Below are 16,758 nucleotides of genomic sequence, written 5' to 3'. Positions count from 1 at the left end.
TTTTAAAAATATTTTCGTTTAGCTTAATTTTTAGTTTCAGTTATAGTTGTAGTACTTCAACCTATTTTATTTTAGTTAGTTGCCCAACGTTTTTTTTTCAGTTTTTATCTAATGTTTATAGTTTATTTAATTAAAATGTATTTTTAATTAACAAAAATTATGTTTTAAATGGTTTTAGTTAACAAGTGTTCATTATAAACCTAATTAATGGTACAAAAATCTGTTTTACCGCTTACTACTTTAGAAATTGCCTTATGAATTTAAACTGACACATGAGCACTGCTTACACTACATGCGTTAATGAGATTTGAAATTAAGTTGCATGTTGTTTTATTTTATTTAGATGCATAAAAACTAAATGCATTAAAAAGAAAACGCTACATATTACAACATATTTAGAGCAATTTAAAAAAACAAAAAACGAATCATGTTCAAAGCCTTTTCACATATTGGCAGCTCTACCACTGACTCCTGTTCTTGCAGAATGTGTCAGCAGGTGTTTGTGTGTGTGTGTTTGCAGGTGCGCAGTGCTAACTATGAAGCAGACCCGTTTGTGCAGGAGTTCCAGTTTAAGGTGCGAGACGAGATGGCCCACGTGACGGGGCGTGTGTTGCCTGCGCCCATGCTGCAGTACGGGGGCAGGGTGAGCACAGAGCACTTTATGGTACCCTTCCTTTCAATCACCCACATCTCTCTGTGTCTGTCTGTCTGAATGAATGAGTGAACGACTCGTCTGGAGGAACTAACAGCTCTTAACTGCTGCTGCAGTGTTGCGTGTGTGGAATAACTCCTAAAATAAACTAGTTTGCAGTGATTTTACTCCAGTTATGCACTTGTATGCACAATTTTAAAATTAAAGGATGTTTATAATCTTAGAGTTAGGCTGTCTGTGTAGTCTGAGATTGAGTTATGGTTTTGTGTGATTTAGTCCGTTACATTTACATGCTTTTTAAATTACAGGATGAAGGCAGTCGTAACACTTTTATACTATATTAAAAGTTATGCATTTAGCAGATATATAGCAGATATGTACTATGTATTGCATTAAAGGTATACATTTTATAGGAGTGTGCTTAGCCATAAAACTTACTCTGTCATATAAAGGCGCAATCAATTAGGGGTCGACTGATTATCGGCACCGATATTAAGCATTTTTATGATTATCGGTCATTTTCAAAACAGATTCGCTGATAAAAATAACTTAATTTTGAAACGCGCTATTTGGCTCTGATGCAGCCTGTCAGAACTCACCATTCTGTGGCCTAAAACAATCTCCACACACCGCCCATCTGATTTGCTGGGAGTCACGAGTCCGACTAATCAATGCGGAATTCACTCTCACTCCGAAAGCGCTTGCTAACTGGAGCTGCTTCAGTGATCACGCATCAGTTGTCTCTCAAAGGTAAGGCAGCAGCAGACGTTGCTTAAGTTGCAATAAATCACAATCCACTAACATTACACTGAAGTTGCAAAACACCTCAATATTATCTATGATTTCCGCGATGCGCAAAACACGGACGGAATCGCGGAATCCAGTCATATAAATGGAATTTACTGTATGGCGCGGAATGTCACGGAATTTGACAAAGTGTGGATGAATTAATCAAAAGTAGGTCAGTACACTTAAATAGTCGCAATATGGACTAGTATCTGTAACTATTAAGCCACGAAAATACTATTTAAATATGAATCCAGCATGTTCTGTTTGTCTCTGTATGTAAATGGCACAGATGCGCGGTTTTGTTTTCTACACATACAAAGTGTGCGACGCTCGCAGTGATTTATGCCTCTGTCGTCTTACTACATGAGGACATAAATACATGAACACAATATCTCCAGAACTGCTCTGACTCCCTCTTAGTCACTTCATGAGCATTTGACAGTTTCATTGGAGTAAAACTATCTTCATATCATTTACATAGACCTACAGAAACAAGTTCCTCATGGCAACCCATCAAAATATAAATTCGGGTTAGCTTAAAGAAATTATCAGAAATATATTACTGTGGTGCATTATGATATACATAATACTGCTCAGGGATGAAAGTTTTCTGTCGCTACGACGGATTTTCGTCAATTGGAAAAAATAAGGGGAAAAGAAACATGTAGCGCATTGTTGTTGTTCTGCCGGCACACCAAAAATCATCCCCACCACAGCTGCAGCTTCTCACTGACAACATAACGCCGCTGGCATCATTCACAGTCGGGTTATTAGCAGAGAACACAGTGCAGAACTTGAATTTTGGTGCGGGATTACGGCTATTAATAATAATTCTACTCATTCCCGCAGGTTCCGCACTTATAACGCGATGACAGATGACGAAACTTATCATTTGCACATGCTTTTGAGTCTTGAGAACTCAATCGCTCGCTCTAATTTTCTGTGCACCCACAGATCGCGATAAGGAGGGTGACCGCTTATAATTATTAAAGGAGTTTGCAAATGTGATATTGATTTAGTACAACAGTTCAATAAACAAATACTGCCTGATTTTGCTCTATTTCATCAACGAAAATAGTTCCAAATAAAGTAACAGCTCAGCCGCTGCGCATCTCTAAAAGCAAAAACAGTGGTGTTTCATTCATGAATGAAAGTGCGTTTTTGAACGAATCTAGTGTGTCAGTGATTCATGATTACCCATTCATAAAGACAGTCACTTGCTTCATTACTGAATGAATCAGCCGTTCAAACGAATCAATTGAATGAATGATTCAGTGATAAAAATCAGTGACTTGCCTCCACCTGCTGGCGGTTTCACTTTAATTTTTAGCTATAATTTCAGTTAAATTTAATATTTATGTATTCAAAATTTTATATTCAAACATTAATCACATTAATTTATGAATTTAATTGCACTCATGCCACCTCTGAGCCTCATTGAACGTCTGACCTACAAGCCACTTTTGTGTTCTTCTGTGCACCCTCTGTAGTACAAATACATTTTTCATTAATACTAATTTCATATGATTGGTAACTTATTTGTCTTATTCTACTTCTTATTATATTGTTTTAAATAGACATTTTAAAAAGCTCATAAACATAATTTTTTTAATTTGACACATGAAAATGATGCCGTTACAAAGGTAAAAAGAAAATACCCCTGTAAATCACTTCACCTCATATTAGGAAGGCTAATTTTTTGTCAGAATTTTTGATTATTGTTCAGGAGGTGCTCCTTAATTTTTTTTAATTAGGAGGACAAGCGCTCCTGTTTACAAAAAGAAAAACACTGCTCTTGAACTGGGTGTGTGACGGGTATGGCTGTGGAATGGGGTTTGGCCAAGTACTAACCCGACTACTACAACAATTATTACAACTTTTTCTAAAAAGAATAATCACACAATACGCTATTTCTTCCATGTTTTAATTTTAATGGTAAACCCTTTGTTTGCCAAAAAATAAAGAGTAAAGGCCCGTTCACACCAAGCACGATAACTATAAAGATAACGATAACGATATAGTTCTAAAAATCGTTCTCAATATTAAAGAATAGCATAGTTCACATCACAACTATAAGATATAGAGAAAGATAACGATAATGATACAGAGGAACGATATCGTTGTGATCACTTTCAAAACGATTTTTTCCCAGCTGATGAACGATAAAACACTGACAGCCAATCAGAATCCATCGTGCTGTAACGAGCTCAAGAATTTAAAGCGGCAGACACGTGTGCGCTTAGAATAAACGGACGATATCGTTCGCTGGTGTGGACGCTAATATCATTATCTTTATAGTTATTTATATTATTTAAAATAAAGAGTTTACTGTGGGAGTACTACACTCAACCAACACCAGGGAAGGCAGTTTTTGTCAGAGCCCTTGTTATTCTTAATTTTGACATTCATTTTCATTTTTACACCAGACATGTATCGGTTCAAAATATAGGTTATCGGTCTACTTGATCTGCAATAATCGGTATCGGTATCGGCCCTGAAAAACAAATATCGGTCGACCCCTACAATCAATATAACATCATTTATTTTAATATATCGCTGTTTTACTCAGCATTTTTAATGTTAACTATAATTCATTTATATATTATAGACATCAGTGTTATTTTAGTTATTATATAGTTATAAATATATGTTTTATATTGTAATATTATATAATATAGTTATCTATAGTTATATATTATTATAGTTTTCCCTAATATTTTGATTATTTTTGTTTTCTGTTTTTGTTTTAATTTTAGTTATAGTAATCTGTGTTTTTGTTTATGCTTATATAATTTTTGTTAATTTAAATTATTATTTTTTCAGTTAAAGTTTATTTCAATTAACAAAAGTTTTTATTTTTATTTTTATGATTTTGGTTTAACTATAATAACCCTATTATGTATTTATAATAATTTATAATAATTTTATGTTGCAGTTTTTACAGTTTTAGTGACCCTTTCCTGAGCTACGGATGTAATGTATTAGAATTTACAATTTTATAATATTTTAGCAACTTGTGCACTAAATTCAGTAGGCACAGATTTCTAAAACAGTCTACAAATCTTTGGGTGGAGTTTATGACTGAGCGATTCTTATAAATATTGTTTTTAAGTGTTATTTAAGTGTTAATGTATAATGATATAAAATGAGTATAAATGTGTTGTGTATATAATATATACAATATTTGATGTTTACGTAATTGTGAGCACAGATTATTTGATTTTAAATAAATATAGAAATCTAGTAACTATGCTAGTTTAGGATTATGATTTTAATGTTATAAGTGCCTCTGTTCTTGTTTTGTGGAATGTACTTGTACAGTTCTTTGAGTTTAGTCACTGAGGAGCTTCATGAGTTCCGCTCGTGTTGAGTGTCAGCTGTGTTTGTGCTCTCACACGTCCCGTGCAGCAGATCAACCCTGAGCTGTCGTTACAGAACCGCACTGTGGCCACACCCAGCCATGGAGTTTGGGACATGAGAGGGAAACAGTTCCACACTGGCGTGGAGATCAAGATGTGGGCCATCGCCTGCTTCGCCACGCAGAGACAGTGCAGAGAAGAGATTCTCAAGTAAGACTCCACACCATACTGACTTTCAGTACTGGTTTACGTCCTGCTTAAAAGTATCAGGACATCACAATTTGGGGGGAAAAAGTCTATTTGCAATTTCTTATACCGCATTTTAAAATAACAAAAAAATCCAGGTTTGCTGTGCTTGTTTGTAGGGGTGCATAATTTGGCCAAAATTTTGTACAAATATCATAAATAAACATTAGCATGGCTATGAAATATTATTATCATTAATACTAAGAAAAGTAGTAAAATAATACAAATAATATACTATTTATTAATATAATATACTAAATAAAAAAATACTTTCGTAAGCAAAAAATATAATAATAACAGTAATAATAGGAATGATGATAAATAATAAAAATGTCAAAATGTAAACAAAAATAAGAAATGTTACTATTGTAATACTTCACTGTAAAATTAAAATGTAAGTAAAGAAAAATATAAATAATAATATTATTATATTATATAATATAAAATATGACAATTTATTACACGTTATACAAAAGTAAAATACTAAATATATATTAAAACTTACTAAAAAAACAAATGAGAAATGTTACTACTGTAATATTTCGCTGTACAATAAATAAGTTGAGTATTTAAGAAAAATAATATAATAGAAAATAATAATAAAATAACTGAATAAAAAAATATTCAAATATATACTAAATAAATAACAAGTAAAAATATTTCACTGTAAAATAAAAAATGAGTATTCAGAAAAATATAATACATTTTATTTTAATTGTTTTGTTACAACTGTAAAATTACAATGCTGATCTAATTTTCAAACGGTAAACCACCAAACGTTATCTTGATGCAAAACCGCAGGGAGATAAGAGCACAATACTGTGCTTCTCTCCGAAACACGCAGTGCATATATTTATTTAATTAAATTGCAGCCTTTGTAAATTGATAATCGCAATAAGCAATATTGCAGCTTCCATTTTATTTTGACTAATCGTGCAGCCCTAATCACCCGTGCAGTACTTTCCATGCTTATAAGTTTCTGAATTGTGTTTCTCCCTACAGGGGTTTCACCGACCAGCTGCGCAAGATCTCAAAGGACGCTGGGATGCCGATCCAGGGTCAGCCGTGTTTCTGTAAGTACGCACAGGGAGCCGACAGCGTGGAGCCCATGTTCAGACACCTGAAGAACACCTACTCTGGACTGCAGCTCATCATCGTCATCCTGCCCGGGAAAACACCCGTCTACGGTAAGAACGGCGCACACAGAGCAGAGCCGCCCTCCTGCCAAACGCCCTCAGACTAATGAACACACGTTTGATCTGTGCAGCGGAGGTGAAGCGTGTGGGAGACACTCTTCTAGGAATGGCCACTCAGTGTGTTCAGGTGAAGAATGTGGTGAAGACCTCCCCTCAGACGCTCTCCAACCTCTGCCTCAAAATCAACGTCAAACTCGGCGGCATCAACAACATCCTGGTGCCGCATCAACGGTTTGTAACTGCTTTCCCCGCCTTAGTTTGATTGACAGAACATAAACAGCTCTGCTTATTTGCTGTTTTTAAACAGCCGCTGATAACAATGATCATTATTATTTATTGCATGGATTCCCAAACTTTTTGTTAGCTGAGCCCCTCAGACATTAAAACTCAGGAGGACTTCAAGTAAATATTTAACGACATATTCACGATTCTCTGATGATGGTTGCTGATCAAATGACATGCAAGTTAACAGATAAATATTTAATCTTTATAGCAAGTGTTTTTGATTGTTTTTATTTTAATATTATTTCTATATAGGGATGCATGACTTGGTAAAGAAAAAGGATGATTATTATTTTTTTGTGTCAAATATTGCAAAACAACATATAATAATTATTATTATTATTTATTGTTGTTGTTATTAAATAGTAGTTTTAATTATAAAAATGAAGGCAAAAATACAAACGGTTACATTTGCAGTTGTGCTGTAAAATAAATATTTGATCATTTTGATAATTATAATAATTAATTTTAGACTACACGTTAAATTCTCTAGCTTTTATTTTGGTGAAATACTGGTTATTGTTGTTGTTGTTGTTGTTGTTGTTGTTGTTATTATATAGTAGCCTTATAAAAATGAAGACAGAAATATTGGCTATTACTGTTACTTTATACTAAGTTAAAATACGAATATTTATGTCTTAAATTCTTAACTTTCAAATGTTAAAACTCGAGAGCTTTTAACATTTCAAATCATCTAGCTTTTATTTGAGTGGAATACTGGTTGTTATTATTATTATTGTAGCTTTAACTCCGTAAAAATAAAGAAATTTAAACTATTACCTGTTAAAATAAAGATGAATATTTGATAATATAATAGTTTCATTTTAGACTACAAGTTAAATACTAATATTTATGTCTTAAAGTTCTTAACTTCCAAATGTTCAAACCCTTAAGCTTCTAACATTTCAAAGCCTTTAGATTTTATTTTGGCGGAATACTGGCTTAATTTTACATTCAATTTAATTAATTATTTGCTTTTCATCAAATCATGAACTCTGATTTATTCACTATACTACAAACAAAGCTAATTTTGTGTGTTTGTGTGTGCTGTTTCTCAGGCCGTCAGTGTTTCAGCAGCCAGTGATCTTTCTGGGGGCGGATGTGACGCATCCACCTGCAGGAGACGGGAAGAAACCCTCCATTGCAGCGGTCAGTATAGCTTAGCACTGGATGATATAATTAATATACTATGTATATATTATAATAACTTCCTGTGTGTGTGTATAGGTGGTGGGCAGTATGGACGCTCATCCTAGCAGGTACTGCGCCACAGTGCGTGTCCAGAGACCCAGACAGGAAGTGATTCAAGACTTGGCCTCTATGGTGCGAGAGTTACTCATTCAGTTCTACAAGTCCACTCGCTACAAACCCACCAGAATCATCTTCTACAGGGACGGCGTGTCTGAGGGCCAGTTTAGACAGGTATATATTGTTTTATCACTAACAGCATAATTTCCGTTCAATTTAAAAATAAGCCGTGAACCTGTTTTTGCTCGCAGGTGTTGTATTATGAGCTGCTGGCCATTCGAGAGGCCTGTATCAGTCTGGAGAAGGACTACCAGCCCGGCATCACGTACATAGTGGTGCAGAAACGCCACCACACGCGTCTCTTCTGTGCTGATCGCAATGAGAGGGTGAGCGTGCATCCTGACGCTCCTGCAGGCGTTTAAGGGCCTATGGAGAGCCAGATTCATTTCAAGTTATTATGAAAGAATGCTTATGAATGTGAGACTTCAGATGCATTGTGACAAAACAGTGAACGATGTGTGACAGGACTTTCACTGAATGTTAATGCCCCTAACAGCTGCCAAAAAGTGCCCATAAAACTTACTTTCTACTTGCTAGTGCTATTTTGCTAGTGCTATTTTAGTATTATTTATATGGTATTTATTAATATTTTGAGTTACCATTTATTTTATGTATTCAGATTTCATCCATTTTAGTTCATTAGAGTTTTAGTAATTTTGTGTGCTTTTCTCATTTTTATTAGTGTTTTCAGGGTTATTTTAATATCATTGAAAGATTATTATAGTTTTTATTAATATTTTGAATGTTTTTTTTATATATAAATTCTGTTTTTGTTTTAACTTTGGTGATAGTTTTAGTGTTTTTGTTGTTTGTTTTTGTTTTAAATATGTAGAGTTTTTATTTTTTATTTCAGTTTTAAACTAAGTGAAAATGAGAAATGATGCTTGGCGATTAGCTAAAATAAAACAAGTTATGTTATTTTTATTATATTTTTATAGGTTAATCTTTATTTTAAAGTAACAAACTTCTTTTTAGTTTTAGTCAACTACAGTAAACTTATGTTATTTTTGTATTAAGTTTTTAATCTAATATATATATTTTAACCTTATTTCACTTTATTTCAGCTGTTTCAATTAACAAAAACAACTAGTAGTTTTAGTTAATCATAACACTTGTTTTATAGAAGTAGAAGGACACAAAGTGTCCGATGGTGCTTTTTTAAATAGCATTTTTAAAACCGTTCATTTTGATACGCTATTAAAACAGTGCTTTTATCAACTCCAGTATAAAGTTAATTTATCTGTCAAATACTCAAGGTACTTGATCTAAAACGCCCATCCCGAGTTAATAGTTATATATTGAAGTAAGCAGGAAACCTAGGTCAGATAAAGGAGAGTTTATTAAACACTCTGTTATGTCTGCAGACTATGAGACAAACCCGAAGGCTGCACATTTATTGGAAACATAATTTTTTGGTGTTGATTGCTTTTTTTTAAATGACTGTTTCTTTCCTGCACAGGTGGGTCGCAGCGGAAACATTCCTGCTGGTACAACAGTCGACACGGATATCACACACCCCTACGAGTTTGACTTTTACCTCTGCAGTCATGCTGGAATACAGGTACAGACAAGCACATTTTCACGGCCAGAAATGTCACTTCCTCCTGCCTTTTAAGCTGCCCGCTGGTCCAGTGCTGTGTGTAAAATGACCCCTTGTTCACTTGACAAATGATTTTGCACGCAGATTTGGATTTAGCAGCATGAATAACTGTTATGTAATCCAGTCCGAGTATAAAAGGGTGAATGTCAGCAAATTACTCCAAAAAACTCAAAAGAAAATGTCTGATCAAATTAAAATAATATTACATTTAAGCTTTTATGTTTTATGTGCTTTTGTCATTTTTATTAGTTTTTGCATTAATTTAGTATAATAATTTCAGTGTTAATTTAGTATAATTGAGAGGCTATTGTAGTTTTTATTAATATTTTAAATTAGAACATAATAGATTATAATATTTTTTAATTTAGGTAGAAGCTAATTTCTGCCATGGAAGAAAAAAAAAAAGGTAATCGTGATTTTTTTTTAACGAGGGATTATTATTATTATTTTTTTGTTATTGAGTTTTTTTTTTTTATTCACAATTGACTACATTATGAGATGTAAACTCGCATTTCTGAGGAAAAAGGGAGCTGTAAGAGATAAGCTCAGAATTGTAATGGAAAAAGTCCAGAATTGAGAAAAAAAACTGCAATTACCTTTTTTTATTTTTTAAAAAGGTATGCCTTTTTTCGTGCAGTTCGTGCAGACTTTTCTTAGACAAAATGTTAGTGCAAAAATAATCATTAAAAATATCAAATATATTTTATAATTTTTTTTTGCAAAATATAATAATTTTATTATTGTCTTTAAGAAAATGTATTAAATATATCTTTAATAAAAAAAATACATTTCTTTTATAATTTCTTTTTCAATGTGAACTTGGTCGTGTTTTTGTGAGAGTCACTCAAAAACATCCTAGTGCAACAGCCCTGTCAGTTGAATGAAAATACAGTATTGTAGAAGATGTTTTTGAAGGCGTAACTTGAGCATTTGGCATGAGTTTGACTCCTCTTCCTCTTTTCTCAGGGCACTAGCCGACCCTCCCACTACCATGTCCTGTGGGACGACAACTGCTTCACTGCTGATGAGTTCCAGCTGCTCACTTACCAGTTGTGCCACACGTACGTGCGCTGCACCCGCTCCGTCTCCATCCCCGCGCCAGCCTACTACGCCCACCTGGTGGCCTTCCGTGCGCGATACCACTTGGTGGACAAAGAACACGACAGGTGTGTGTGCCAAGACCCAAATCTGTGCCATTGCCCTAGAATAGCACTGTTACTGGTGATGCAGCTAAAACAGTTATGTATTGTTAGGAGAATCAGACCGCTAATTGTTTGTTCCCGGCATGCTTTGCATTGGGCTGGATTAGGAGAGTAAATGTTGAAATTAAGCATTATTTTATGTATTTTTGAGTGAACGAAAAGACCTGTTAATGTGTAATGTTCAGTTATGTTGAAAAAGAGTTTCTGTTATGTTGAAGTTTTGTGGTTACCATTGTTAATTGAATTAAATATTAAAATTGAGATGATATAACAAAGTATGTTATTAATTGACTGCAATCAACTACAACTAAATTCTAATAAAAAACTGTTATTTTAGAATCATTGAGATAACGTTATTTTAAAAAAAATGGAATCTGTTTATATTTTTAATTTTAAAGTTTTAGCATTTTTGTTGTTTTGTCATTTTCAGTAGTTTTTGTTTTTTATATATTTCTATATATTTTCATAGAAATTTTTATTTCAGTATTATTTTAGTACATTAAGCTAGGTTAAATTAAAATGAGAAATGTTGCCTTGTCAACTAGCTGAAATAAAAAGTTTATTTTACATCAAGTAATTACATTTTTTTTTTTATGGTTTAATTTTAATTTCAGTTGTAGTTAACTCTAATAACCCTAGTTTAAAATTAAGATAACTTTAGTTTTGTGTAAGCACTTGTCTTAAAACATTTTAATATAATCAAAAAGCCATTTTTGTCCTAAATTGCAAATTACGCAGGATCGCAAATAATGCAATATTCCACTGTTTTTCTGTTGTGTTCTGTGATGGCTTAAAGGGGTCATATGATGTTGCTAAAAAGAACATTATTTAGTGTATTTGGTGTAATGAAATGTGTTTAAGGTTCAAAAAACGCATTATTTTCCACATACTGTACATTATTGTTTCTCCTCTATGCCCCGCCTTTCTGAAACGTGTCAATTTTTACAAAGCGGTCTGAAAAGCGAGGTGTGCTCTGATTGGCCAGCTATCCAGTGCGTTGTGATTGACCGAATACCTCAAGCGTGAGACGGAAATGTTACGCATTACGCACTGTAATGATGCCCTGTCCGGCCGGAGCGACGAGACAAAAACATTAAAACCCATTATAAACGAGGCATTTGTTGCATCCAGTGGGGATATAATTACTGATTATAATGACTTATACTGTCTTTTTACGCGTTGCATTGCATTTTAGTAACTTTGTGTTTTGTCATTTTTATTAGTTTGTTATTAAAAATGTTTTGTTTTAGGTATTTTAGTTCATCAAGTTAAACTAAATAATTTTAAATAAATTTAACTGAAATTAAAAAAAAGTTTAATTCATTTTTTTAATATTTGATTTCATTTCAGTGAACATTTATTTTATTTCAATGTTTTTTTTATGGATTTAGTCAATTCTAATATCTCTGCTCCCTCTTTTCTCTCTTAGTGCCGAGGGCAGCCACGTCTCGGGGCAGAGTAACGGTCGGGATCCCCAGGCGCTGGCCAAAGCTGTGCAGATTCACCATGACACACTGAGGACCATGTACTTTGCCTAAGCCAGCTCACATCCATCCCACCTTCGACTAGTCACGAACCCGACAACCGCATACACATGCCGTCACACCTCCCAAAAGCAAGTGCATCCTGAAGGGTCGATCTCTGTGATGAGATCGGTGATGGAAGCGCGGCCAGCCCCGACACTGTGCAGCAGGATGAGGAAGGCCTGCTTTAATTCCACACGTGGACCTCAGCACTATTATGCAATATTAAACCAGCCAACTGAGGCCGTTCTGTCATATCCCCTCCAAAACCCAAACCAAAAGGGAAGCCCGTCTATGTCCCCGCTCCTCTTCCTGTCTGTAGACGTAACGTTTAATTACTTTCCCTGCCTGTCACACCTTGTACCTCAACGTTTTCTAACAGCACTTTTTCCCCTTATTGCCCACCCCAAAATGAGATTGGAATGGAAGCGGATGGAAAGACTGAGTCCCGAAGAAAGGAAGTTTTGGGGAACGCCTACGGATAGATGTACTTTTCTCCCGTTCTCAATTATTTTTGTAGCCAATGGTGACTTAACTACGTGTTAAAGTGTCAGTCGTGAAGAACCAATTGTGCGTTAGCGTTTTAAAACAGAAAAACAAGCTTTTATTGTTAGAGAAGTGCCATTGCAGAGCGTAAAGTCCTTTATGACGTACCCCACCGGGGGGCAGAAAGCTGACAGTTTAAATTTTTTAAAGCAAATTTACGCTCTAGCTTTCATGTACTACAATGCAAAGTGATCATGTTTTGATGCTTTTTCTTATTTTTAACACCCAAATTCCCTCCAATATTTCTGTCTCGCAGCTCCTAGCAGATTGTCTTGTTCGCTCCCCTCCTGCACTTTGTCTCGATTTAAAATGCATAGTCCGTGTTATGTGACAGATCATAGTTTAGTGCAATAATCCATTAGCGGGATGAGAATACCTCCTGTGCAAAGACTCCGTATGCGACTGGGGGGGGGGAGGGGGGAGGCATCCGAAAGCACATGATGGGCATTGCGGTTGGTTTTTAGGATGGAGGTGTGCATGTTTGCCACTTTTACGGTTTATTTTTGGTGAAAGAACAGCAGCGTTTCCTGGCGATTGACCGTAGTGAGTTAACAAGTGCCTGCTAGAAATGCATGACGTTGAGAGGTCAGAAACAGAACAAATGCACCTCATTCAGTCTAACCAAGGGCACAGTTGCGACCACATTTGACTGTACGGCCTTAATACAATCTCGCGGTTTCAACGTCTCGATTTTCACTGCCCTGCCTGTTCAAAGAAGTTTGCTGCTATTGTGCTTGTTCAAGTCCGACTGGTGGGTTCATGCTTCAGTTCGCCTAGGCACGAGGGACCGTTTGGCAGCTCTAGGCCACGTGTTCAAGGAGAAGCTCTGGCTGCACCTGATTCGTGCTCGGTCACTGGAGGGCCACTAGGGGTCAGTATAGTGTTTTACTTGAAGGGTGCAGTGAGCGTCGGGTGCCTTACCGTCTCTCCGTGCGCCATCTGAAGCATGTCCCGCTGTTTAAAGGTGATAATCTGCACTAAATAATGCGTAATGCATGGTGCTATTAGGTGCGGCCCATGGCGGCATCAGCAACTGGCAGAAACTTAATGTGTAAGATGGAACATGGGATGCATAAATGGTGCTGGTTGCGTGTATTTCTCTCACTCTGAGGAGAAATTTCTCATTAGGACAGACATTTGGTCGTTTTGTATGTTTGTTTGTTTGTTAGATTTGCATTTGATTTTATTGCAGAGAAAGGTACAGCACAGTGGCCAGTCAGAATACGATTACGGCCAATTGCACGAAGCACTATAAAGCGGAAGATTTTAATGCGTAACTTTTTTTTAAATAACAATTTCAGTCCCTTTAAAATACCGAACTGCAGTTTATGCAATCAGATAAATTCTAAAGTATAATTAATCGAATGAAACTAATGCAGTAGGCTGTTGTGATGGATTTTCTGTTTTTTTTGGTTAAGTGTGCATTAGAGGCTGAACCTATTGAAGAAGGTACACCGTGTTTTATGCCCATCAAAAGTGGTTTAAGTGATGCCGTAAGCATCAAAACAGCAGCTACTGAAATTGTGCCATTTTTTTATTTCACCTTCCCGAATGAAACCGCTTATCGGTGCTTCAGAGCCTTGGAAGTAAAACTGTCTGTGTGTGGATGCCAAACTGCTATCAGTTTCTGAAGCAATCTTAATGAGGTGTCATACAATTTTATTTTTGTGTTGTTTTAACTTCACACACACACACACACACATATATATATATATATGTGTGTGTATATAACTAACCCATGTCTCTTTAAAGGGATAGTTTGGTTATAAATGATTATGAATTTTCATTATTTACCCACTTTAGCCAATGTTGTTTCAAACTTGCATGACTTTTTTTTTTTTGGTGCACATGAGATTTTAGTAAGTAAAAAAAAAAAAAAAAATTGTGAGCTGCTGTTTTCCATGCAACAAAAGTGAACGGATGTCAGTGAATATTAAAGTTAAGTTATGGCTTGAAAGCTTGGAAAATAGATTCATTTTGGAACTTAAAAATCAGTCCATTTTTGTTGCATAAGTCAACGGCAAAAGAAGTCTGCACCGACATGAGGGTGAGAGAACCATTTACACAATTTAAATTTTTTGCCCAACGATTCCTTTAAAGCTGCAACTCGTTTTGCCTCCGTATGAAGATCGTAAAGAGTGTTTGTCTTGTATTCGCAAGTAACTGTGGTAGCAGATGTCGTGGGTTCGTAGCACACTTATCGAGTTCGTTGCCTGATGTGGCTTCCGTTATCCAGAAAGTGTATTTTCTCCTCTCCTCTCGTCTTCTATTTTAGAGCTTTTTGGGAGGGTCTTCTTTTAGGGTCTAAAACCTAACACGAGTTCAAAGTTCATAGAAAGTGCCTTTCCTCATGATGGTGCTGAATAATCTGAGACTAAAGTGAGAAATCAAAGAACATATTAGTCTTACTCTTACCTTGAAGAAGGTGTTGCACACATGCAAACACACATGTTTTTATCTCGATCGAGAGGCTCGTAACGGTGCCTCTTTGTATGTTCAGATATTATAATGACGATGATATATGCCAAGTATAGGTTGAGATACTGTATTAGGAGTCTGGACCAATGCAATGGAAGCGTTCATATAGATGAATGTGCTATCTTTAGATGGGGCAGAGCGGGCACTCGTATGACACAGCCTGACCCTGGACAGGAAAGCCTAGCACAGCACTTTAAAGACTGCCACCCAAACAAGGAAACGAAGTCACAGTGCTTTGCTCTCCTCTTTCTTTTACCCCCCATAAGCTCCTTTTTTTCATGTACTCCAGCAAAAGACGGTCTCTAGTGCTTGAAATCTTTGCTGAGGGAAGGTTAATCATGTTTCGGAGGTTTTTGGACTTCACTATGGCTGCTTTAAAAACTCATTGTTTGTGTTGCAGTGGCTGATCGATCCCTCTCAATGTGCAATGGCCCGTAGAAACCTAGACACGTACAGTATGTGTTTTGACCCCCGTGACCTGTATTTTGTCACATGGGTGCCCGTTGGTCCAGGAGGATATACCTCGACGAGAGATCTCAAAACACTGCACCTCACTTACCTTGGTATGCTGCATATGTTATAGTGAAAGAAACTGCAAATGGGTGAATCTCACTGAAGAACATGTTCACATTTCACGTCAACATCACAAGACGCATTATATTTTGCATACAGAAAAATAAGCTAATTTTTTTACTATTCTTATTTTTTTTTTTTTGTTTTGCTTTGTGACAATTAAATGCATTCCCCTCCCCAAATTCTCATTACTGTAATGCGAAAAATATTATGTATTAATATTAGTTGCATTGCTTTTCATTTATGCTCAATTGATCATTTTTTATAATACATACAGTAAATATCATTCTATCTCCATTGGAAATGACTCAAAATAGCTCAAAACTTCATTTTTCTCATGCAAAATATAATTTCGAGTTGTACTACACTTCAACAAAATGACAGAAATTAGCAATTATATTTTGCATAAAGAAAATAAAGCCTATTTTTTATGACAATTAAACACATCCCCCCCTTCACCAAATTCTCATTATTGTAATGTGGGAAAATGATTCTAATTTTAAAATGGATATATGTTTATACATCACAGTAGTACTGTATTTGTTGCGTTGCCTTTCCTTCATGCTTATTCGTCAATATCTTTCTATCATCATTGAGAATGATGGGAATTACAAAAAAAGCGGAGCTTAATTGTCATGACAGTAATGCAAATAATGCAATAATTGCATTGGTTGTTAAAATAGGCTTTGTTTTTGTCATGCAAAATGTAATTTCTAATGTATTACACAACAACAACACAAGACAGAAATAAGAGGATATTTTGCATCAAGAAAATGAAGCCTATTTTTGGACCATTATTATTCATTTTTTTTTTTTTTAGGCATTGTGACTGTATTTAAATGACATAAATGCATTCCCCCTCTCTAAATTCTCAATATTGTAATGCAAAAAAAATTATTATAACATTAAAATACAGAAACGCTCAAAATTGTAGGGAAAATATGCTTAATTGTCATGAAAATAATGCAAATAAAATATTATTTGTTGAAACGGCTTCATTTTTC

The 16,758-nt window shown here is 35.2% G+C and overlaps 1 protein-coding gene across 2 annotated transcripts in view; it reads left to right on the top strand.

Annotated features, from left to right (window-relative positions):
* LOC107552522 (protein argonaute-3-like) overlaps positions 1 to 14,399 on the top strand; it is a 43,405-nt gene extending 29,006 nt beyond the window's left edge. The window contains exons 10-19 of one of the 2 annotated variants that reach the window (XM_016234421.1): positions 521 to 643; positions 4,877 to 5,010; positions 6,049 to 6,233; positions 6,314 to 6,473; positions 7,583 to 7,673; positions 7,752 to 7,946; positions 8,024 to 8,158; positions 9,292 to 9,393; positions 10,399 to 10,598; positions 12,064 to 14,399. In XM_016234421.1, the coding sequence (XP_016089907.1) occupies positions 521 to 643; positions 4,877 to 5,010; positions 6,049 to 6,233; positions 6,314 to 6,473; positions 7,583 to 7,673; positions 7,752 to 7,946; positions 8,024 to 8,158; positions 9,292 to 9,393; positions 10,399 to 10,598; positions 12,064 to 12,172 (1,434 nt within the window). In that variant the 3' untranslated portion in view covers positions 12,173 to 14,399. Of the gene's footprint in view, positions 1 to 520; positions 665 to 4,876; positions 5,011 to 6,048; positions 6,234 to 6,313; positions 6,474 to 7,582; positions 7,674 to 7,751; positions 7,947 to 8,023; positions 8,159 to 9,291; positions 9,394 to 10,398; positions 10,599 to 12,063 lie in introns of both variants that reach the window. The other variant, XM_016234420.1, reaches the window with a different exon arrangement.
* Positions 14,400 to 16,758: the final 2,359 nt, after the last annotated feature.

Source organism: Sinocyclocheilus grahami, unplaced genomic scaffold, assembly GCF_001515645.1.
Source record: "Sinocyclocheilus grahami isolate Dianchi unplaced genomic scaffold, SAMN03320097.WGS_v1.1 scaffold452.1, whole genome shotgun sequence".
Lineage (NCBI taxonomy): Eukaryota > Metazoa > Chordata > Actinopteri > Cypriniformes > Cyprinidae > Sinocyclocheilus > Sinocyclocheilus grahami.
The sequence above is the reverse complement of the archived record's forward strand: the minus strand, read 5'-3'. Positions and strand labels throughout refer to the sequence as shown.